Below are 25,914 nucleotides of genomic sequence, written 5' to 3' on the forward strand. Positions count from 1 at the left end.
TGCGCGTCCCAAGATCCATTCATTCATTGTCCCATACAATCTCGACTCCAATCTGTATTAGGGGTGCGTTCTTTCTACGTCGAACGCAGCAACTGTGAGCTGGCATTTATTGAGATTTTTTCTTAAACTAAATCCAAATTTCTGAGGCAATTTCGGGCCTTCCGAACAGATTTCCAGCGAAACGAACAGTTGGGTACCGCAATCACTGCCAAGAAACAAACGAAATGACCACCACAAAGAAGAAAACTCTTTCACCTTCAGTGGGGAGGGTGGTGAGGGTGACTCTTAACGGACAAAAATGTTTTATTTCCCAGAATTGTTTTTGGATCAAATGACATCTTAAAAAGCCGAAAAGGTCAAATTTGCTGAAAACGAAAGTTATTCAAGCATTTCCTGTTATTGGTTTCTTCTTGTCTTCTGACGACGAGATAATTTTCTCTCTTTTGAATCATCGTGAATTTTTGTATTGACAGTTTCTTTAGTTACCAAAAAAACGAATTATGAAAATGCAACACAAAATCGCGATCTGGTAGAGAGGAATTTGTTACAGCAAGAGGTAATCGCGTAACTGCTAGAATACCATCATCTTGCAAATACTTTCCATCCGGAAAGTACTCCACGATAGCATTCAATACATTTGAATAGTCATGTTACAGGAATTTATACACAGACACAAGAGTTTGCACCACCTTGTACAGCATAATAAACAACACCACAGGAAAGTACTGCTCAGTAGCTTTCATTTGAATGGTCACACTTTAGGATTTCATCCACAGACTCAAAAGTTAGAACCACCTTGTACAGCATAATAAACGGCACCACAGGAAAGTACTGCTCAGTAGCTTTCATTTGAATGGTCACACTTTAGGATTTCATCCACAGACTCAAAGGTTAGAACCACCTTGTACAGCATAATAAACAGCACCACAGGAAAGTACTGCTTAGTAGCTTTCATTTGAATGGTCACACTTAAGGATTTCATTCACAGACGACAACGTTTAAAGCCACTATTGTAGAGCAGAATAGTAAACAGTACTGACCCGGAACTAAGAAGTGAAAGTTTCGAGAAAAAACCCTTCTTATTAAAGTAATCCATTGTTCGATGCAAGAATAAACCTTATTCCAAAATGGCTACCATTTTAATGTTCTTTTGTTGGTATTCAAATTAGCCCTTGTTGCCTCGTTCTGAAGCTCAAATATCAAAAGAATATCTTATCTTGAACGATGCATGAAGGGCTAATTTGAATGCAAACAAAAGAATATAAGAACAGAAGCCATTTTGGAATAAGGTCTATGTACATACGTACTCAAAATAAGCTTCGCCATGACTTTCCTACCAACATATTGGGATTGATTGAGAAGTAATTAAAAAGAAAATTGGGTATATTAACACGTTCTTTTAAATACTACTTTACAGGCTAAAAAAGTTTAAAAAGAAAACGAAACCGTCATCTTCAGGGGAAAAAAAAAGTCCGCTGTATGCATATTTTGTTATGCTTAATGTGATTCCCGCTGGGAACAGTTTCGTTATCTGCACATCATATCATATCTGCATTATCAGTTTCGTTATATGCATACAAGGGAAGGTATTTTACCCCAAAAGATGACTTCATTAAAGGGAAAAGTTTGGTTCCGTTTTCTTCTGAAACTTTCTTTAGCCTGTAAAATAGTTTTTTAAATATTAAGCGAATGTTATGGACAACAAGTTCTTTGTTCTCACGCTTCTGAGAAAAATGAGTCACCACAAATCAACCAATGAGGTTGCGGAAACTGCGTTCGGGGAATAACCTTCTAAAGTAGACATCTAAAGCAGATAACTGCAAAAAGTTCTACAAACGACTAAAGCTGACCTGGAACAGAACAGACTTGTTCTTCCAGACAACTAAGGTTTAAAATGGGGAGCTGCATCAGATACGAGGCGCACGACAACAGACCAAATGAAATACAGTCAACATTGCTAAGTCCATTTGCTCGCTGGTATTTTGTCATCGCCGGACAGTGGTTTTCGCCACTGGAAGAGGTCATCGAATCAAGAAATCTTCCGAGAAAAGCCTGTCGAATTGCGTACGCCATTTGGCAAGCGTTGGTGGTTCTGATCATGTGGACCTTTTGGCTGTACTCGCTGGGCTTTTTGCAACTGCGGACTTTGGAACAAGTCGAGTGGTTGTTTCCGCTTACAGACATAAAGAACATGGTGCACGGGTTGTGTTGGATAATGTACCAGCACGCAGGACTTATATTTTTCCTCCTCGGCAACCTTGAAAATCTTCTCCAGCAGCTAAGCATCACAAAACAAGAGGTATGATTTCCTTGGGGATGGGAAGCAACAATGAGAAAGGCTGGGGTTGGGTGAATTCTCGTACATTTTGGTTAACCTTTTAAGCCCTAACAGTGATCAGCATCAAATTTCTCCTTGTAACATCAATGCTTATTCAACCCCTAAGGTCATGAGAATTAAAGATATGATCACCCAAGGTGAATTTTATTGATGTTTTTATAACTTCTCCCAAATACTTTTATAAGAAAGTATGGATACAAGATAGGAGAATTTGTTCTTTCATATTTGAGGAACCCGAGGCTCAAAACTAAGGAATTGTTTAGAGAACATCTATCTCTCGAGAGTTCCAATTTTCCACTGGATTTAGCTAACTTCAAGTTGAGACATTGTAACTCTTTTAAAAATCAGCTAACTAACTTGAAGAAGAAAACGAAAGTAACTGAAAATTTAGGGTTCCGCACCGACGCGTGACCGCTTTTTTACTATTTGCATAAAACGTAAAATAAAGATTTGGTGATCTAATCATGATGACGGAAAAAGAAATGGCAAAAACACGCGGCAGTTATTGTTCCGGGGCATCCAGCCAGCGGAGGATTTAAGCAAACGATTCAAACTCCCATTTTCTGCTTCCCCAGATTGTTTTAGATTCTCCTGAAATCTAACGAGTTATTATTGTAAATTTTAGGTGAACAAAAACTCTTCGTCCATAAAAGTCTTCATGATCGTATCTGCTGTGTGTCTGTTCGTTATACCGATCAGTCTGCATGCCATACAGCTGATGGTACCAGATTTCTTGCCATTGCCAAGATACAGAAATGGAACTATTGAGGTCAATAAAGAGCCCTTCCCTCCCCTACAAGTGGCGCTAGATTTGATCTTCTATGCACTGACTCGCGTTCTTTCGCTGCCCATTTTCTACGTGTTTCTGTACATGTTGGTGTTCCTCAGCAGTGAGGTGAACAAGTTCAAAGATGAGCTGAAAAACCGCGATTATCGAACTGAGGATAAAGCTCGAAAAAGAGCAATTCAGCTCAGAGCCCTTGTCAAGGCCACGGAGAAGGCTTTCTGTGTTATTCTAGCACTCTATATAGTCATGTTTCTACTGGATTCAGCATTGGAAATTTTCTCCATGATTGAGAAAGTTGAAAAACTGACTTCAGGAAACCACACTACGCAAAGCAGCTTGCAAACTACAGATATTGGTTCGCAAAACAACACTCTTATCTCACACAGGTAAGGCCTTACATGTTATGTTTGGACCTTCACTGTAATTTAAATACCGTAAATAAGATGTAAACCTTTCTCGTAAGTTGTTGAGCTTTCCTTGGGAATCATAACTCAGGAGAAGCAGAATGGGAATTGATCAAAGGAGAGTCACACCAGGACCCAGCTCCTTTTGATCACTCAGTCCGGGTGTGAGAAAAATCTCTCCTTGTGATAAACTCCCATCCTTCTACTACACTAGTTTTCACTTACAAATAGGCTGATGCAATTATTTCGGAGAAAACGAAAAGGTTCCGCATGAAACAACACAATCATTTGCCTTTAAGAAGTAATGTATAAAAGAGCGGAAGTATTAAAGCTGATAAAAAAGAGGCCACGCGGAACGGGGTTTTTTCCCTCAAGTAATTAAGGGAAACCCCCGTGTTTGTGAACTGCGTTGGCGTTTCCTATTGAAGGATTGTTTTCGGACGCACGGTTGTGCGGATTGCTTAAAAAAGCCAGAGGAGCGGGAAGCGGTCATTTACACCGAAAAAACCAAACACGGAAAAAGAGCCGTCACTGAGGACATGGAGTACGAGTGCACTCTGCGCAAAAACCAAACCATTGTGGAAATAGCCTGGTTCAATTTGGTATCCAGATTGAGCCATGAAAACCCAAAACCGTGGCGGAATGACCCCCTGTCCCCGACGCGAAACGAAACCTTCCCGCACGCTATCGTCATTGACTATGAAGCGTTTTAGGACCCATCAGAAAGAAAACAGCCCACCGCAGATCTTGTATTTCAAAGCGAGCATGTGGCTGTCATCGGCGGACACGCTCAACTGCGAGCCTAAGCACAATTGTTACAAAGAACCAAAGGTGCTGATCCAAAGTTTCTGGGAGGCCATCCAGAGAGGGGGCGCCACCTTCCGCCTGCCAAAGCCGCAGCAGCGGGTGATCGTCGCGTGGTGCGTTCAAATCCCTGTTTTAGGTTTCAACTCGGGAAGATACGATCAGAAACTGATCAAACAATACTTTGTCATGGAGATTTTGGAAGGCGGTGACGTGACAGTCGCAGAAAAGCAAGGTAAGGTCATGTTTCTCACCACACCAAAGTTCAAGTTTTTGGACATTTACAATTATCTCGCCGAGGGTAAGAGTTACAAAGATTGAGTAAAAGCCTACGGCAGTGGGCAGACAAAGTCCTGGCTGCCGTACGATTGGTTTGACAGTCCGGCAAAATTAGACCAGCAAGGTTTGCCCCTGTACGACGAATGGTTCTCAAAGCTGAAAAACGCGATGATTTTGGAAGAGACCGAATTCCACGAGTGTCAGCGGATTTTCGACGAGTGGGGTATTGAGACCATCGCATTTAATCTTGTAAATAGTTAAGTGGGAATATTGTAATAGTAGGAATATTGTGTATCATCTTTAATGTATTTATGTTTTTTTTTTTGGTTAATGGCAAAATAAATGAATTGAATTGAATTGATTGGCTGGAACACTACAACAACTTGGACGTTGGCCCGTTTCGTGAATCTCTCAAAAAGATGCGGGATTTTTACATAGGACTCGGAATCGACAACTTCAAGGAAGCTGTCTCTTTGCCGGGAGTGGCATATCAGTATTTTGTTCCGAGAAACACTTGGCAAGCCCAATGCTCCAGAGCTCCTCGCTTCTGGTGAAGAAGCGTATGACATGCTCAAAGGCACTGTTTTCGGCGGGCCGACCCTGGTGTTTACCTGAAAGCACGAAGCTGGCAAAACACTAATCCGGCCGCACAAGTACCCCAACCCCCGCGTTTGTCAGCGGGTGCTCGGGTACGATACTAACTCGTTTTACCCCAGCACGATGCTCAACTTTTAATGGCGTGCGGAAACGTGACAGTGAAGCATTATGGCCATCTTGCACTAGTAGCAGGCATTTTTCCATTGAATTCTACCCCGCCCCCACCCCAGAGTGTCATGAGGTAAAAGAAAAGAGGTTGGCCGGGTGAACATTGTTTGGTGTGGGAACATCAAACTTGGGTCCTGGGATACGAAGAGGAGCCGGCAGGTAAACCTGTCAAAGGGCTTGTTTTCTCAACCTCGAGTCACTTCTTCAGAAACCTTCCCCACTTTAGCCAGTTTTTTGACAGCTGCAAGGCCTTTCCAATAGCCTTGGGGACTGTAATATATTTCTGAAACTGAGCTTTTTAGAGTTCATTGGAAACATAAAAAGCGCAAATGTTTTACCATAGGGCTACAACACCATGCACCGCTAAAAATGCTACGTTAAGCAACTTGTAAAAGGTACCGCCATGTCCCAAGATATAAATTTCACACCAATTTATTGTTAATTCATATGTTCTGTATAACAGCACCTTGTTCTGTGTTGAAACACCTTGGACCCTCTTTTCTTGAAAATAAATAGGACCCCTAAGATATCTGAAGGGGGCCTACCAGACCATCCCAATTCCTAGAATAAGCCTTTATGCCTCTTTGGGAATGCGAACTGCGAATGCGATTCGTATTGATGCCGCGTACATAACATGCCAAGTCTTCTACAGGTTGACTAACAAACGCGTGATATCATTTCTGATTTTAGAGCGGTTTTCAGTTAAGTGTCGTTTGCTTGGGATTTGCTTTACTGTACTCTGTGATTGATTAGCAAAACTCGCGTAATTTTTAGAATAGAAAGAAGCATAAGTATTTAACTAAAAAAATCCGCCTCGCTCGCACGTGTTTTCCCGCGCTTGGTGCTGGTGACATGTATTTGCTTCATGTTCTGATTGGTTCATTGCACTGTTTACGTCTCTTGTGATTGGTCAGATTGATTACTCAGGCTTTGGTTTTACGACACTGTGACGCAGGTGAAAACCACTTAAAGCAAAACAGAGCTTTTCAATTGCAATACTACAACAGACAGTTGTATAGCATATTTACGACATTTAACACTACGTTGAAAGAAAAAAGTTTGACTAGAAGCTGAAAAAGAACAAATAAGAGGAAAAGCAACACATAATTGGTAAACAACAATTAAAAGCATGAACTGCTGTGATGTCGTGACTACAAACTAATTTTGATGTTTTTTTTTTCTTCGTATTTTTCATCTTTCCATTGTGATAGAAGCATTGTCTTTATTTCCAAAGACTTTATCATGGTAATCATACTCTCATTTGAAAGGGAACTGATCGGCTCCCAAGAACTTTTATTGACGAGTCGTAACCTGCAAACTTTGTCTGCAGGTTGACTGAAAAATACTCAATACCACATGCATTTGCTTCAAACTCCACTGAGAACCATACATGTACATCCGCGGGAATGGAAACTGGTGTAGCATTCCCAAAGACTCTGGTGGACAAGTACAAGCAAAACACATTGGATATTGTCGTTAAAGCTGTAATAGACATCACAGAAAACGTGGCACTTTATGCCCTCCCAGTGTACGAGATGTCTAAACTCAAGAGCACGCTACAAAGCGTGGTAGAGATGGTGGAAGACAGCGATTATGGCGACCAAGACTCCAACATTAAAATATTCGAAAGCAGACAAGATAAGTACGATTTCAAAGAGTTTTTCCAGCGTACGTGTACGTCTGGCATTAGAGTGCTTGGTATAGAACTGAGTTTTGTTTGGACTTTGATGTTGACCTTCTTCGGGTCACTCTTTGCAGGGTTCGAAATAACGAACGGTGAACCGACAGTGTCCGGTCAGAGTGAGGGCTTGACCGGACAAATTCTTCGATTGTCGTACTTTTTGTCACGCACGCTGACTCGATGGACATCATAGCATCATCAGAGCTGGTTTTGAAAATTATCAAGCTAAACATTATTCCCTCTTCCGTAAAAGAAATTACAATAACGATTTGCAATGTAAGATCAACTAAGAAGACCCTTGGTGATAGGGCGCTTACTGTTTGAACGCCCTCCCACGTCGTATACGTCAGGAAAACGATTTTAACCGTTTTTTTGAAGACTCGTTTATTTGAAATTGTTTATTGTAAATAGTTTCATACTTTAGTGTATTTCTTAGCTTTTTATTCACAGTATTATACATTCCACGAATTCGACCATAACTTAGATTTTAGTTGTTATTTTATTATTATGCTTGCTTTTGTGAATATTGAATTTAGTTTGGTTTTATTGTTATAATTATTGTAACGCGCATTTGATCATATTTCTCCTGTTATTTTGCGCGATATTAGTAATAAATTATTATTACTATGCGCAGTAAAACTATCTGTATGCACAGTATTTTATCATAACGGAGTATACGTTTTTGGTAGAGATAATGTTTGTTTTGTTACCATTTTCCGACATTTGCCGAGGAGTTCTTTTTATTGCTAATTTCCATTTAGTTGGAATAGAATTGATTAATCCAAAATATAAAGTGAACGGCGTTTCAAGATGAAATTTTTCGGAGAATTGATTAAAAGAAAGGAAATTTCCGTCATTTTGAAGAAGGTCTTCAATACGTAGAATATTTTTTTCGAACCAATCTTTATAAAAACGCGTTTTACCTTCGATTTTTATGTTGCGGTTGTTCCAAATTATTTCATCGTGGGGAGATGTGTCGTTTTGAAAGGCCTGTTTTGTGCTTTGCCACTGTTTCAAGACTTCACGATAAAAGCTTGGGAGGTGGTTTATTTGCAGAGAATTGACGTCAGAATTGCAGTGTGTCAGAAAAGATAGTCCTCCATAATTTTCCAACGCGATCTCAGGGATGATCTTCCAGGATGCGTCGGTTCTGGTTTGCAAACGTGGTATCCAAGCAACCTTTAGAGCTTTATTCATGATGTCAAAATCAGTCATCTTGAGTCCGCCGTGCTTTTTCTCACCAATGATAGTTGATTTTTTTATCTTTGCGGGTTTTCCATCCCAAATAAAGTTAAAAATTAATTTCTCAATTTCTTTGACAAAATTTTCTGGGATAACAAGAACAGACGCATTGTAGATTAATTTAGAAAGTCCGAAGTTTTAACAATGTTTATTTTCCCGTAAAGTGTTAAATTTCTTCTCTTCCAACTATTAAGCGTCTTTTCTAAGTTTCGGATTTTCTCTGCAAAGTTTAACTCGTTTGTTTTATTTATGTCATTCGAGAAGAAAATACCAAGAGCTTTTATTGGGTCCCGCGGCCAGCGAAAGCCGAAGGGTGTTTCGGTTTTATTTTTCCATCGACCAAGCCACATTCCCTCAGACTTCGTAGTGTTAATTTCTAAGCCGGAGAGGTTTTTGAAGTTATCAAGTAGAGTTAGCAGGTGATCAACCGACTGAAGATCACGAACAAAAACAGTGGTATCATCAGCATATAGCGAGACTTTAATTTCTTTCTCACCTACATTAATGCGTTTAATGGCGGTATCATTCTTAATTGCTCTCGCGAGTATTTCTATGCCAATTACGAATAATAGTCCGGACAAGGGACAACCTTGTCTAACACCTCGTTCTACGGAAAAAAATTCCGACGCAAATCCATTATTAAGAACACAGCTAGAAACATTGTTATACAAAATTTTGACCCAGTTTTGGATGTCGGGCCTGAAATTGAATTTTTTAAGGCAGCTGTTAATAAAATCCCATTCAATAGTATCGAAGGCTTTCTTGAAGTCTATAAAAAGAGCGATTCCAGGAATGTTATATTTTCTTCTGTGTACTTCATGATGTCGGAAATTAAACGAACATTTTCACCAATGTACCGGTTTTTTATGTAACCGGTTTTTTTATGTAACCGGTCTGTTAATTATTTTTGGAAGAACTTTTTCTAGCCGTTTTGCAATTACTTTTGTTAAAATTTTATAATCAATCAGAAAGCATCACAGGGCGCGTAGCGTAACCTGTGAGCCAAGCGAAACTTAAAATAGCACGTGAATAAAACAATAAAACATATATACATATATACATATATTATTATTATTATTATTATTATTATTATTATTATTATTATTATCATCATCATCATCATCATCATTATTATTATTATTATTATTATTATTATTATTATTCCTCGCGAAGCGAGGTTAATAAATTTGTCGGGCCGAGCGGAGCTAAGCCGCATGAATTCGAGCGAGAAATATATTTATATATATCGTTGAAGATGTCCGCAATGTCGCCTAGCAACAGTGAAAAACAAAGTATGAATGACGACAGACAAAGAGAAGGTTACTAGGCAGCAATAGGTTGGGAGACACACTGGCGTCAGTAGTTTGCTGGAGCAAAATTAGCATACATCGGGAAAGTTTGCTTTCATTGCCGGATCAAATTTCAACTGCAATGTTCATCAATATTCGCTGGATCGAAATATCTCTGCAGAATCTTTCCCCTTTCTTCCAGAAACCTTTTTTGGAAAAGATTGCATTGAAGAAATTACACGTTTTTGGCCGCTGTAAAATAATTTTACGTGGGAAATAAATTCATCGAACACGACAGCGCTGCACGGCCGTTGTACATTTCGTCGTGTCAGAAAAAAGATTTCCACCGCAAACTAGCCTGTGGAACTACGAAAAGACCATGCTCATCAAAATAGCTGCTATGTTCAGTAACCTTTTAATCTTCTCATTTAATGCTACAATACGAGTAAAGAAGGCTTTCTGCCAAGCCCCAGCTTCGCGAGGTTTTGCGAGTCACGTATTTCTAGTTATTATTATTATTAAAGGGGCAGTGTCACCTATTTGTGATGTTACTTTGAATGGCCAAAAAAAAGCCACATTTGCATTGACGGAATCCGGCGTTAAAATAATGGTTCAATTTTGTTCACAGTAACCCTACTACCGCGGATAGCCAAGATTGAAATGGATTAAAACTGGAAAAAAATTGGCCAATTTTTTCAAATTCTTCTAGCGTATTTGGAGAAATCGCTAAAAAAACGGATTATAGTTTGTTCTTCCCAAAAGTAACCACTTCATATTGATGTCAGTGAAAAGGTACCTTGTCAAATATTTGAGTAGTTTCGACCAAACCAGAGGGAAATTTCGATGGCAGTGCCCTTCAGTTTAAGCTGCGTATTACAGAAATTACATTAACGATTTTTTCTTAATTAATCTGCATATTACAGAACGTTACAGTTATAAATGAAGTCTTCTGATCAGCAATCGCAACTTTTTAGCACACGCGACCGCACATTACAACATAACTCAGCACTGTGTCAGATGCAATAGATTTACTAGAAACAGTTCTCTAGGATTTCGGAAAACTTACTGTTAAAGGATACACCTAGTGCTATTTTAATTGTTATCTTATTATATTAAACTTTGTCGAATTTTTGCGACTTGAGGACTGAGAGGTGAGGTTTCCAGTACTTTTTATTGCACCACTAATCAACTTTTTATCGTATAAACTTACTAACTTTATGGTTAGTTTTATTGTCCCTACATTTTTAGGTTAAGGAATAGGTGATCTGTCTCAGATGGGGTGTTTCTTACCATTAAAATTACAGATTATTCTTATACATGTAGCTATTTTAGATGTTTATTACTTTTTTATTACTGATTTGTGCTATTAAATTGTAATAAATAAATAAATAAATAATAACTAGTATAGACGTCTATATGTTAATGGCAGTTAAATCATACATGACTGTACTAGTCACCTTTGATAATGAATTTCATTTCAATGTAATATTAGTGATGTACATTGTATACATGTAGAGCATGCTGATAGCCACTAAGTAATAATAATTACTTACAATAATATATTGTAAGTAGCCGTAATTGTAAGGAGCGAAAGCCATTTTACTGTTTGGTATGTGTTGAATTGTAATTAGAGTCTTGTATTGTTTGTAGACAAGTGTAAGTAACCAGTAAGCACTGTATTGTAGGTAGAATACTGTATTGTCTAGTGATGTATTTAGCCCGTAATGTAAGTAATGTAAGTAATGTGTTTTTGCAAATAAATCATTATTAAAAAAAAGTAATAAACTGAAATGATATGACATCGAGAAATAATTTATGGTATGAATATATATATAACGCAGAGCCCTTTTATTGCATAAATTACTAAATTTTTACATGATATTGCATAAATGTGTTCAACGCATCACATTGCATATGTTGTTGCCTCAGTTATAACTTCAAATTTATGAGGCAGGAAAATGTTCTTCTGTGGTTAGAGGTCACGCAAAATACACTATAGGGTTGGAGGAAATTGAAAAGAACTTTACTATGTAAGTTATATAATTAGTAAATGTTTGGGGTTTTTTTTTTAAGCTTGAAAAAGGAAGCGCGGTGGTTTAGTGGCTATGTAGTGTGTACCAGATTGCCTATCATGTCCCTCTCTAGAAGACCAATCACAAACCACTGATCTTCTGGTTTTCTGATAGAAAATCTGGTTCACCAGTTTTCTATTCAAGTACTGAAAGTTCAACAGTTTGTACTTTGGCCATGCTACTTTTTGAGCTTTTTTCTCAAAAAATAGCTCTATTGTTGGCGTTTTGAAAAGTTTTATTGAAGTTGGGTTTTCGTTACTCAATCACGTGGTCGCTACCACCGCAAGGCACGCTTTTATTTCAGCTCTTTTTTTCTTTTTTTTGGAATTGAACAAAACCTGACCAGGCCAAAGCAGCGAAGGGCTTTGTCAGCGAACTCGTGAATAGAACAGGAGAATGAAATGATGATATTTCGGATTATGCCTAAAAGTTGTTTGCCTAACGCGCAAAACAAACTTCACTCGCACTATTCCTTTCGATACACGAAGCAACGCAAAGGTGGAAGTGTCCGTCCTTTTGGTGCATGGTTTTACGTGGTTACCAATCGATAAAACATTGTGACTCAAAAGAGAGCGTTCCCCCGTCCGTATGTATAAAGACATTATTACCTTAAAACAATTTTGAGCTAACATTTAACCGAAGAAAACTTTAGACTTTCTTCACAACCAAAACCCAATTTCTGAGGCGCTGAGAATACAATAGCAATCACTGTCAAGAAGCAAACAAAATGACCATCACAAAGAAAACTCTTTCATCTTAAAGGGGCTTTGTCACCTAATTTTAGTGTCACTTTGAATAGCGGAAAAAACATATTTGTATCGATAAAAACGTTAAAAAAATGGTTCAATTTTGATAAAAATAGCCTTACTAGAACTCAGAAACTAGTATCAATCATTTTTGTTTCCAGATTTCTGTGATGGAAATGGATTGCAACTTGAAAAAATTGGCCAATTTTTTCAAGGTCCCGGCTCACGTGAATTTTGCAGAAATCGCTAAAAAACCAATTATAGTTTATTCTTCCTTGGAAAAATCATTTCATATTTTCCTCCCGCTGCTCTAAGAGCGATTTCATGTTAAAGAAGAGGTTCTTTGTCAAATATTTTAGCCGTTTTGGCCAACATACAGCGGAATTTCCGTGACAGTGCCTCTCTTAACGGGCAAAAGTGTCTTCGGTTTCCTAGATTTGTTTTTGGATCAATTGACGTCTTAACAAAGCTAAAAGGTCAAATCTGTCGAAAACGAAAGTTATTCAAGCATTTCCTGTTATTTGTTTCTTCTTGTCTTCTGACGACAAGATAATTTTCTCTCTTTTCTATCATCGTGTAATTTTGTTTTGACGGTTTCTTTAGTTACCAAAACCGAATTATGAAAATGGAACACAAAATCGCGCTCTGCTAGAGAGGAATTTGTTACAGCAAGAGGTCATGACTTTCTTGTCTGCAGACAACTCGTGATAATCGCATGACTGCTTAGATATGATTATCTTGCAAATTCTTTCCATCCAAATAGTGCTCACAATAGCGTCGTTACAGGAATTTTATGCATAGATACAAGAGTTAGAATCACCTTGTACAGCATAATCAACAGCACCACAGCAAAGTACTCCTCAGTAGCTTTCATTTGAATGGTCACACTTTAGGATTTCATTCACAGACCACAACGTTTCAAAGCCACTATTGTACAGCAGAATAGTAAACAGTACCGACAAGGAAGTAACGAAGTGAAAGCTTTGAGAATAAAACTCCTCTTGTTCGATGCAAAAATGTACACGGCTAAATAAGCTTCGCACTTAAACTTTTCCGTGAACAATTGGGTTAATCGACAAGTAATTAAACATAACATTTCATTAACAATAAGTTCTTTGTTTGATGTTTCTGAGAAGGTGAGTCATCACAAAATCAACCAATGAGGTTCCGAAAACTCTGTTTCGGGGAATAACCTTCTGAACCAGAATAGCGGCCAAAATTCCTACAAACGTAAGTGAAGCTGGTCTGGAGCAAAACAGACTTCCTCCAGAGAACTAAGGTGAAAATGGGGAACTACATCAGATATGAGGCGCAAGTCAATGATCAACAGAATTTTAATCCCAAATGGGTAGGCAAGAAAGTAAAAGAAATACAGTCAACTGATAACACGGCATTGCTAAGTCCCTTTGCTCGCTGGTATTTTGTCATCGCCGGACAGTGGTTTTCGCCACTGGAAGAAGTCATAGTATCAAGAAATCTTCCGAGAAAAGCCTGTCGAATTGCGTATGCCATTTGGCAAGTGCTGGTGGTTCTGTTCATCTGGGCCTTTTGGCTGTACTCGCTGGGCTTTTTGCACATGCGGACTTTGGAACAAGTCGACTGGCTGTGTCCGCTTACAGACATAAAGAACATGGTGCACGGGTTGTGTTGGATAGTAAACCAGCAAGCAGGACTCATATTTTTCCTCCTCGGCAAACTTGAAAATCTTCTGGAACAGCTAAGCATCACAAAAGAAGAGGTATGGTTTCGCTGGGGGTGGGGGAAGGGAGGGACAGTCCGTTTCATACAGTTATTGTTCCAGGGCACCCACAGAGAAAATTCAAGCAAAAGATTCAAAATTTTCCGTTTTCCCAGATTGTTTGAGGTTCTTTTAATTAAGAAGGTATTTGTGCAAACTAACAGTTCGATCGGTTTCAATTTTTTAGTTAAACAGTTACTCAGAGAACATTGTAGGGAGGTAAATCTTACCCAAATCATCCTTGTCGTCGTTGGGTTTGTGAAAGTCCGAACTGACCTTATCATAGTTAATTGAGGGACTGGTTATGAAACCTTGCCATGACAACAATGTTGCTGCAATTTATGTTGGAAGGGCCGCGACAGTGCACAATCCTTTTCTTTGACGTTCACACTAAAGTTAAAGATCTTAACAGGAACGTTTCTATTGGTCAGCTGTTTCAACACATTTCAAAATCTATTGCAGTTTGTGCACTGTCAATGACAAAAATGCTAACAAAAACATATAACAAAGAAGTTTGTCAGGCTTCATAACAATTGCCTGTTATTTACTATGACCCTTCCAAACAAGGGATGTGTTCTTCCGAAAACAAGACATTAATTTCCCATGTTAAGAAGGACTTACGTGAAATTTCACTGACGGAGAATCAATTTTATGACCCATGCGATGCCGGTGCAGTGCTCTACCAACTGAGCTATTAAGCCAACTGGGAGCTTGTCATATTGTGAGCCGGTTCGCATTATACCCGTGGAGGATGAATATATATACTACGGTCTTCTAACTTCAGTCAAGACAAGTAGAATCATGCAGGAAAATATTTGATCTGTTCAGATACTAACATGATCGGTATACTTCTTGTTTGTACTTTAATGAACACCTTTTCGTAAATCACTAAAAAGGTAAAGATGGTTACCTCGATATTAGCTGTCATTTAAGTAATGAGTTTTAATCCTTATTTTAGGTGAAAACAGCATCGTCAACCTCAGTTCTCATCTTCATGGTTGGATCTGTTCTCTTTCTGTTCGTTGTCCCGACAAGTTTGCACGTTACGCAAATGATTATGCCAGATTTCATGCCAATGCCAGGCTACAGAAATGGGACGGTTACATCGAATAAAAATGTCACCTTCCCTTCCTCGCAAGTGACACTAGATGTCTTGTTTTTCATCATCAATCGCTTGTTTTCTCTTCCTATTTTCTTTGTGTTTTTGTACATGTTGGTCTTCCTGTGCTGCGAGGTTGAAAAGTTCAAAGATGAGCTGGAAAATCGAATTTATCCAAACGAGATTGAAGCCCGAAATAAAGCAAAAACGCTGAAAAAGCTGATTAGGGATACGGAGAAGGCTTTCAGCATTTTCCTGGCACTCTACATAGCCACGTTACTACTGGCTTCAGCATTGGAAATTTTCTCCATTGTGGAGAAAGCTGAAACAGTGATCTCAGGCAACCATACCATCTACTGTATACCAGCCAGTGCTACAGCAACCAACTTACAAACGTTGGATACTGGTGCGCAAAACATCATGGCCATCCCACACAGGTAGGTTTCATATATCTTATCACTACCCAGCGTTGAACACAAGAAACCTCTGAATTTTCCCTTGTAAATTCGAAGGAAAATTTGGCCTTCCTGACATTGCAACTTCCTGTTGAAATCTCCAATATTCTTAACATGAGGTGCAAACGTTTTCAACACAAACTGGTGCAATCTTTCCGACAGGTTGTTATATTCCTCCTTAGAATCACATATCCATACAAACGGGAACTGCTGACCTCCCAGGGAGTAAATGAGATCTAAATTTTTTTCTGCAGGTTGACTGGAAAACGCTCAATACCGCATATATTTCTTGTGATCCCCCCTGAAAATTATACTTCCCAGGGAATGGGAACAGATTCAGATCAGCATAAGATTGTTCTCGACCGGTACAGGCTAAAAACCCAGGAAATTGTCGTTACAGCTGTATTAGACATCACAGAAAACGTAGTACTTTATGCCTTCCCATTGTACCAGATGTCTAAACTCAAAAGCTCACTGGAAAGCGTGGTAGAGACGGTGGAAGACAGCGATTATGGCGACCAAGACTCGGATATCAAAATATTCGACACAAGAAAAGATAAGAAAGATTTCAGGAAGTATTTCCAGCGTACATGTACGTCTGGGATTAGAGTGCTAGGCAAAGAAGTGAGTTTTCTTTGGACTTTGGTGTTGACTTTTTTCGGGCCTTTCGTTGTAGTTATGGTAAATTTAATGTTTAAACACATTCACGTTGAATCACCGTGGCATTAAATCTGAAACTCCAACAAACAGACAAACCTTACATCTTGCAAGCTGCTTAACAATTAGACGGCAAGCTACAGGTTTCTATTAGTTGTAAACAAACACGGTGACTGACTATTAGGCAAACATGTAATTTGATTGGCTACACAAGGCCATTCTGACTGACTTGGAAGCAGGTGCCAGGAAAACGCCCGAATTCACAAACCAACTAGCTAGACATACACGATTTTAACGAATTTCTTTCTTTTGCTAAAATAATTAGATGCTGCTAACTTTTGAGTCTCTCAATGAAATCCTAAAGTGTGACCATTTAAAGGAAAGCTACTGTGCAGTACTTTCCAGTGGTGCTGTTTATTATGCTGTAGAAGGTGGTGCTAACTTTTGAGTCTGAGTCTCTCAATGAAATCTTAAAGTGTGACCATTCAAATGAAAGCGAGAAAGCAGAACTTTCCTCTGCTGAAGTTTATTATGCCACACAAGGTGGTTATAATTTCTGAGTCTGGGAATGAAATCCTGAAGTATGACCATTCAAATGAAAGCTACTGAGCATTACTTTCCTGTGGTGCTGTTTATTATGCTGTTATAGCTAGTTTTATTATCATTTATTGTCCCTATATATTTAGGTTAGGTAATAGGTGATCTGTCTCAGTATGTACTGTTTCTCACCCTTATTACACATTATACTTATAGCTATTTTAGATATTTGGTACTTTTTATTTACCGTTTTGCATAATAACTATTCTGGGACAAATGTATTCAAATTTAGTTTCTTCAATAGAATTGTCGACATGTGGATTGGAAGATCATTCTGAACCTACCATTGGTATTTTTACGGCTAGAGTGGTGAACTTGTTATTGCACTCTTTATTGTATACACTTACTAACTTTGTAGCTTGTTTTATTATCATTTATTGTCCCTATATTTTTAGGTTAGGTAATAGGTGATCTGTCTGGGTATGGGGTGTTTCTTACCCATGAAATTACACATTATCCTTACAGTTATTTGAGATATTTGTTACTTTTTATTGACCAATTTGCATCATTAAATTGTAAATAAGTAAATAAATAAATAAATAAATAACTAGTATACATATATATGTTAATGGCAGTTAAATCATATATGACTGTACTATAAGTCACCTGTTTGTTAATGAATTTCATTTCAATGTAATAATAGTGATGTACATTGTATAAAGCTGATGATAGCCACTGTGTAATAAATTGAAATGATATGAAATCAAGTAATAATTTATGGTATGAATATATGCGGTATAACACAGTCCACTTTTATTGCATAAATTACTAAATTTTACATGATACTGCATAAAAGTGTTCAACACATCACATTGCATACGTTAATTGTTGCCTCAGTTTGGAAATAGGAGAATGTTGCTTTTTGTCTGATGCAAGATACATTATTGGGTTGGAGAAAATTGAAAAGAATTTGACTGTGTAAGTTATATAATTTTAAAAAAAATAATGTTTCTTTAAAGCTTGAAAAAGGAGACATAGTGATTAAGTGGATACATAGTGTGTACCAGATTTTCTTTCAGAAAACCAGAACTAAGATCAGTGATTTAAGATGGTCTGTGCATCAAGTAGCACCATTTAGTATATACCACATAAGTGAATAGTACTCTTCGCGCGCGCTGATTGGCTAGGTCAGAGGTGATTAGTCAAGTACTATTCACCTCCGGGCAGCCGAAGAGAAACAAGATGGCTTCCCATTTCTCCATGGTTACTTAAGAGGAAATTATTTCGAAAAACGAGGCGACTGTTAAAAAAAATACATAAATGGCAACAAGTTTAGTTTGACGGGATTAAACGTTAAGTTATTTAATCTTTTCAACCTCAATTTCTGAGGCGAAAAATGAAAATACTATCCTTTGTTTCGGAAAACTGCTGAGCACTAAAATTACAATGAAAACAATAAAACATCTAATATTTTTCAGCATGGTCTCAACAACAAGACGAATTTCACAGGAAAATTGAAGAAATGACATCGTAGGAACTAAAATAGTTTCTCCAAAAGTTTTCTTTGTCTGTAAGAAAGCAAGACGGAATTTTCTACAATAAGAAAACACTTACCGCGTGGCGCGCGAGATTTTAAAATTTCATACCATTTGTCGGTATATTGTCAGAAATAAAATATTTTTTTGGTCCACTAGTTATTCAGCATGTGTGGTATATACTAAAACAATTATTCACCTCAGTGTCGGTGAAAGTGATGGATATTTACCAAGCCGCAAAGCGGCGAGCTAAATATCTATCACTTTCACCGACACTGAGGTGAATAATTGTTAATTATTCTGGAGTGCGGCATTCCGGCACAAATATATTAGCACATACAATCATCATTAGTGCGTCAAATGTGCTGCACAAATTTCACCAAGCATTAGGCCAGCAAGGTCATGCTCAGTCCTGGGGCAAGCCCACAAACTTTTGTTGCATAATCCCTTTCACATTTCATAAGTATTCCTTAGTTGAAAGTAGCTGTGATTTTCTTTATTTAGCTCATCACCTTTGGTTTATTTAAAGCTCAACCTAATGTCAACACATATAATTAGAATGAAGAGAAAACGAAACCAACATTTGTCCCCATTTATTCCTTGGAAGAAATTTCAGTTATAAAAGGAAAAAGTCCATGACAATTCTATATTTTTCGGCGAACAAGAGGTCAGAACAAAAGAACTTGCAGTCAGAGTTTGTTATCTTATTATATTATGTCTCAGTTAGTACGCCTGGTGTGATTGGTCAATTTTGCAGGCTGTATTTCACTGTACAGCCCACTAAATTTGAAAGTTTCCTTTCACATGCACCCTTTTAACCTCGTTTTCTTGGCTCATACTAAAAGTTACGGACCAAGTTTTTCACCATTGATTTATGGCCTGTGTGCAAAGCGTGCAGGCCATAAATCAATGGGGAAAAACTCAGTCCATAACTTACAGTATGGACCTTGAACTTGGTTATCTAAAGAACAATAATTGTTGGTAGATGAAACAATTCCACGTCTCAGCACCTGTTTTCAGTGTTGATCTCCAAAGAAACCGAAAAATTCAGATGCAGTTTTCTAAGTGATGAAAATTAACAATTTACTGCATCTTTTCAAGGTTTCAGGTCAGGCGAGTCTGACTGAATTGGCAAAAAACTTTTCATGTTCAAAGAACAACATGTTAGCTAAAATAAGGTGTTGGCAATTTTTTTGGTTAGTCCTCATTCCTGACTGAGGATACTTGCATTTTCATGAAGCAAATACCAAAAAAAACACAGTCACTCAAATTTGATAACAATATTTCAGAGACGATTAAGAAATTGCAGACACTTTTCTAAAGCAACATCTGCAATTTTGCAAAAGTGTCACCAGCATCGATTTCTGACAAATTTTTGAGGTGCTGGAACTCGCTGTATAAGGATGGGTCCTTTTTTCAAAAATGTCATCAAAACTGGAATTGCTTTAAGAATTATCGACAAACAACTCCCTTTCACAAATCTACCTTTATTGTGTTTGACGCAGAAAGCACGCACTCCTACATGTAATACAGATTGGAGTCGAGATTGTATGGGACAACATTGATTGCATGAATGAATGGATCTTGGGATGTGTATCTGGCATCCCCTGAAGATTTTGCAGGGGCAGATGACATCATCACCAACTTTGCAAGGGAGAAAGAGCCTGGAATCAAGATCATCCAACACACTCCCTAATCTTTGATTATTTCTAGTTATAAGCCATAACTCAACACTATTTGGCATAACAAAATAAAATTTTATGTGCAAAATTTGCCTGTCCTGATAGCTCCATTTGCCACTCACCTGTGACAATCAGAAAAGGTGCCTCAGCAACCCGCCTGGCAGGACCCATATTGGTAGGACCTCTGGATATCTCAGATTCAAATACTGCATCTTGACAAAGTTCCCAGTTAAAGCCATTAGGCTTGCACAAGGAAATCATGCAGTCCTTGTTACCTGTTTGGTGAAAAAACTTCAGGTGACTACTGAGAATTTTAAAGATGTGTCTGCAAATACAGAGGTATTTTTGTGCAGTTCAGGGCTATGCGGGAAAAGCAGATCTTACCTTGAGGGCTTTTGGAACCCAAAAGGAAAATTTAGGGCAATTAACTATTCCTACATGTATTTCAGAGATAATTAAGCGCATTTTAGAATTATTCTAAAAAGCATTTAAAATACAAAGCAATGTATGGTATACATGTATCTTTCCCAAATTGAAGCTAAATCATCTTTGAAAATTTCTTGTATGGTTACTGCCAATTTTCTTTCTAAATTCCAATAGCCCTGCTAAGAATTGCTATTCCTGTATGGTAAATAATAAACCATGCAAAAATAACTTTTTGAATTAAGGACGGTGCCTACTAATGAAGAAGTATTTTTGTGTGGTTTACGACTATGTGGGGAAAGCAGATCTTAGCAAGGGCTACTGAAATCCAAAAAGAAAATTGGGGCAACCATGCATTTTTTAGAGATAATTAAGCAACTATTATTCTAACAAGAAGCTGTTTCCAGCTTATACTCCGGGCCATATTTGACTGTGTGGTGCGTAAAGCCTACAATCTTTTAACAGTGATAACCTCCAGCATCGCCAATTCCCCCAAATAGATAGCCTGCAAGCAAGCTCTCTCGGGGGTGGATCCTCTTTCCCCCTTCCGCCCCCCCACCCCCAAGAGAGCTTGCTCGCAAGCTACCAAATAGATAGATACAGAGATATAGTGAGGCAATAAGTAACCACCAGATAGAATTGCTTTTCTTGCAGTCAGAATGAAATACAGGGGAAAACGACATTTGTCATACAAATGCTTTTTATAATCCCCGGGCTTTAATCCTTACGTTTTCACCTTTCGTTTAGAGACAGAATCCATTTGTACGGTCCTAATATGTATGTGACAAATTTTCAGTATGATCTAGACCTGGGGAGGGGGGGGGTACTGCCTTATGTGACCTTAACGGGGACGTGCGGCCCGATAGGGTAAGGTTTTCAGGGGGTTTTGTCTTGAACGGGGTATCTATTTCATCACTTTCTGTCTTAAACAAAGTATCCCTACATGACCTAATGGCTTAAACAGATTGTGATTGCCAATGCATTAAAATACAGTAAGAAACTAGTGTATTCTTATTTCATTCTAGTCTTAAACAGGGTGTGATTTGGGGTTAAATGTCTTAGAAAGGGCCTGAAAATTTTGAATTCTGTCTTAAACGGGATTAGGGAAATCTGAGAATTGTGTCTTAAACAGGGTCAGGGTTTGAACGCCCGGGCCGCACCTCCCTACCCAAGCATCTGTTGAGTACCCCCCCCCCCCACCCCAGGGGATCTAGGGTAACGTTACGCATCACAGGTACGTTTATATCCTTGTACGTTCGCTGTTTATATTGTTAAATGAAATTCAGGGGAAAGCATTTGTTATTCACCTTTCATTTGAAGACAGAAACCGTTTCTACATTGATTGTTTTTCTATAGTAAACGTGAGACATCTTTATCTGACAGTGGCCCGCGAGGTCATAGACTGATTTAGTTGCCAAATTTTCGGTTAAACAAAACTAACCTTGAGGCACTCAGGTTAGCCTAAAAAACACTCCAATTAGCCTAAAGAGCACTCCAGTTAGCCTAAATAGCCCTTAGGTTAGCTTAAATAGCTCCCCGGTTATAAGCTTAATGGTTAGCAGTTTATGTTGGGGTTGTTCATGCTTCCCATGCCTCGCACGTCTGGCTCGCATATTGTAAACACTCCTCACGGCCCAAAAACAAAGAACGCAACCAAGAATTTAAAGAATTTGATAACAAGACAGAAAACGTAACTCGTACCAGCCGAGTACAAAAAACGAGACCGAGAACAATAACTCATGGCCCGGAGCCTTATCTTTCAGCCCATCACGACCCCAAAAAGAAAAAAGAATTTGATAATGCTAACGAAACCTTAACTCGGTCCGCCTTACGGCCTGAGTAAAAAGCAGTAAATACAAAGCGATGTATGGCATTTTTTTCGAAATCGAAGCTTTATTATCTCTGAAAAATGCATGGTTACCCCCAAAATTGTTTCGCATTATTTTCTGTTTCATATGTAATAATATTGCAGTATGCCAGGATTCCAGTGTTTTTCTAAATTTCCCTTGTTGATTATGTGAGCCCTGTTGAAGTCAGTGGAACACACTGCAAGTCACATGCATGGTTGAATGACCACTCCATTAACTTCAATCATGCCGCAGAAGAAACCTCATGTTTGTACAGTCCAAGGTTGGGGCGGGGGGTGGTGGGGTGGTTCTGATGCTGTGACAACCCCAAGGTAAAAAAGGAATTATCAGGAGCTTGAATATAACCTATTGAATTTCACAGAATAATTAATCAAGCAAACACAAGAATGTGTTTTATTTGTGCTCCTTTATTCAACTTACCATCCTCATCATGGTATTTCACCACAGTTACTGCATTGCCATCAGTTTCAACTGCTCGCTGACGCCACATAACAGGAGATACAGCAGGCTCTTTGAGGCATAGCCTCGCTACATTTTCAGTTGTCATGACAACCATGTTTGACTTAAAGTGTATATCAACAGAACTTTGGCGGAAGGGGATAATCTGTTGCATAATACGCACACCTCTCAAACCTAAGAAAAGAAAGAAAATTTGTGATGATCAGTAAGGATTATGAAATTTGCCACATGTTTTCAACTATTAAAATCCCAGAGGAAGAAGTTATTAAATTGCAGAGGTTAAAAAATGTTCGGAAGGGTTTGTTGAAACGAACAAAAATTTATGACTCAAAACTATGAGGGAGGGGAGAACGGGGGAAGCCATCCAACCCAGGGAGGAGCCACTGCATATGGTCAATTTATTCTTTCTAAAGGGGATGATAAAATCTTTACTTAATCATGGACAATTCTTGGCTATATTACAACACTAAATAAATAAATAAATAATAATAATAATAATAATAATAATAATAATAATAGTTTATTGGAATCCCTCTCGCAGCCTAAAAGGCTGAATTACAAGGATGGTCAGTTACAATAGTACAAGACACTACGGTATAAAGACAGTCAGATAAATAATTATATAAATATGATTAAAGCACTAAACAACAGAGAAAACATAACAAAGATAATTATAATTCACTAATAAACAATGCAAGTGTAAAAATCAATAAAAAGCTGCTTTTCACGAATGTCGTGCCTTAAAATACCCTTAAGGTGGGGATAGTGAGGAGGGTATGGAGTCTAAACATTCTGGTTCCCACCCCTCCCACCATTGGTGTTCCGTGCCCTTTACTAATATTGCAAACTTTTACAAACTAATTGAAAGCAAACTTCTTCTATTTCTCCATATCCTCATTTGTCTCACAAAGGTCCCTTTTGTCCTACATCTCACACCTTAAAGGGAACCTCCACTCTGACCACAAATTTAGTGTCTAAATTCTAAATTTTAGTCTAAAACGTAGAAATGACATTCAAGTGTGTTAAAAATTAGATATGATTAACGAAGACTTTCCCTTTTAAATTTCCTGGGCACAGCCATTTTGAATTTTACGACGTGTAACAGTTGCCGCTTTTGTTATTCAGCAGAAGTTCTTTTGTGTGAAATAATTGAGCGAGCGAAATACATCATGAAATCAAAAATGGTAGCGCCCGGGAAATTTAAAAGCAAAAATAGGTTATAATCTAATCATGTTTTCTCAGACGCTGAAATATTATTTCCATGTTTTCCAACGAAATTTCAAAGTAGATTGTATTTTCAACAATTTAACCTTAATATGTTTTGAGAGTGGAGGTTTCTTTTAACACTTTAGGTTCCAACAGTGATCAGCATGTTATTTCACCTTACAACGACAGTTCTTGATCGAATATACAGGTCAGGAGAAATATACAGGAAACAATCACAAAAGATGAAATGTCCTTATTCTCACAACTAGCATCATAAGAAACCCAAAGGAGATCAGTAAGGAGAATAACCATGTTAACATTGCAGCACAAAGGGTTTACTCCCTGTGTTGCCCTCTTTTATATACTTTTAGAAAGGAGTGTTTTATTGGAAAATACACAACTCATAAAATTCATAAAATTCATAAAATAACTACATGCAGGACCCAGTGGTGTATTTTCCATATCCTCACTAGTGAGGATATTGATGACGTTATCTCCCGCTTTTTAACAGTTGTTAGTGCAAACAGTCTGTGGAAAATGGCAAACGATAGATTTGTCTATATAATAAAACTAAAATTACACAGTGGCTTGAAGGTATGAATTTTATTTTCTGATGTTAAAAACAATGTTTTACTCACTCACTGTGCTAGTTCGTAAAAATTATTGTAGTTATTTCTACCACTCAAAAATAAAATTCATATCTCCGCGCTGCCATGACAATATCCTCTTTATCTCTCCTGAAGTTCCTATCCCTTTTATCCCCCTTCAGCTGTATCTAATCAGCACTAAGACCTCTTTCTTTTTTTTTCCTCACCTGTGTTTGCCACTGGATTGTAGACAGTAAGTCTAAACTTTCCATTCCCTGCATTGTTTCTATGTGAGTTTTCTTGTGCAGATTTGTATTTATCTGTTGCATCGGCTTTACTACAGTCTCCATCAGATTCTGAATTACAAGCTGTTAAGTCAACAGAAAGAATAATACTCAATTAATTTTTTTACAATAACCGTCAAAATGCTTGCATGTTGATTGGCTCGTAGTTATTGTCTAATAGAGTACAGACAAACGATGTCAGATGTAATGCACACACTTCCTCCAATGAAAATAAAGCCAATTCCGCTTGTAGTTTTTTCACGCTATAACAAAATTTGGCAAATGAATCACTCGCCTGCAGCTCGTGGTTCCACTTGAATTTTGAATATTTTATGACATCATTTTATGGTCTATTTAACAATTATTCCACGAGCGCGCGTTGGATATGAGATGATAGATAGCCAACGAGGCGCGTAGCGCCGAGTTGGCTATAATCATCTCATATCCAACAAGCGCAAGTGGAATAATTGTTTTATTAAAAACAATCAAGAATTATTGCTAGATCTAACTGATTTCGCTGTGAGAGAAGAACCAGCAGACAATTTAATGGCCGCCATTTCTTGGCCATGGTATAATTGCTCATATACCATGGCCGCTCAGCCAATCAAATCCCTTGAATTGCATTATACAATGACCCAGTTTTTAATAAAAGAGTATAGACCATATGAAAACTGTTATCAATTAATTTTGTTAAATAACACCACTCCAAACATTCATAGCAATCAAAGAGCTCTGATAAGAAAAAAAATTAAATTCCCAATTCCAAAACTGACATTGCATTGGACATTTCAAGCATCTAGTATTAGGTTTCAGGTAATTTTACCACATACAATCCTGGCCAAAAATTCCCGGGACAGTACACAAAATTGCATTGTCAGTGAACATTTTCATTCTGCATATCTTAAGCCAGTGTTCGACATTTTTATTAAGCTGTCTTTGCAATTTTTGGAAAGCCCCCTTCCCCCCAAACAATGTTG

The 25,914-nt window shown here is 38.0% G+C and overlaps 3 protein-coding genes across 5 annotated transcripts in view; 2 read left to right on the plus strand and 1 right to left on the minus strand.

Annotated features, from left to right (window-relative positions):
- The window catches only part of LOC146481889 (uncharacterized), a 47,731-nt gene that overhangs the window by 13,028 nt on the left and 8,789 nt on the right, over positions 1-25,914 (minus strand). For all 3 annotated transcript variants that reach the window (XR_014864359.1, XR_014864360.1, XM_085108001.1), the window contains exons 6-8: positions 24,881-25,021; positions 22,822-23,034; positions 20,233-20,385 (exon numbers count right to left, since the gene is read on the minus strand). Coding sequence is in view for 1 of the 3 variants with exons in the window: in XM_085108001.1 (XP_084964127.1) it covers positions 20,233-20,385; positions 22,822-23,034; positions 24,881-25,021 (507 nt within the window). In the remaining 2 variants the exon portion in view is untranslated. The remainder of the gene's footprint in view (positions 1-20,232; positions 20,386-22,821; positions 23,035-24,880; positions 25,022-25,914) is intronic.
- On the plus strand, positions 1,759-11,401 carry LOC146481890 (uncharacterized). The gene is made up of 3 exons (XM_085108011.1): positions 1,759-2,299; positions 2,964-3,511; positions 6,708-11,401. Exons 1-3 carry the CDS (start codon positions 1,895-1,897, stop codon positions 7,249-7,251), a joined length of 1,497 nt encoding a protein of 498 aa, XP_084964137.1. The 5' UTR covers positions 1,759-1,894; the 3' UTR covers positions 7,252-11,401.
- On the plus strand, positions 13,256-17,654 carry LOC146481891 (uncharacterized). Its single transcript, XM_085108010.1, has 3 exons — positions 13,256-14,145; positions 15,104-15,681; positions 15,954-17,654. Exons 1-3 carry the CDS (start codon positions 13,693-13,695, stop codon positions 16,426-16,428), a joined length of 1,506 nt encoding a protein of 501 aa, XP_084964136.1. The 5' UTR covers positions 13,256-13,692; the 3' UTR covers positions 16,429-17,654.

This window comes from Pavona decussata, unplaced genomic scaffold (genome assembly GCF_977016875.1).
Source record: "Pavona decussata unplaced genomic scaffold, jaPavDecu1.1 SCAFFOLD_48, whole genome shotgun sequence".
Lineage (NCBI taxonomy): Eukaryota > Metazoa > Cnidaria > Anthozoa > Scleractinia > Agariciidae > Pavona > Pavona decussata.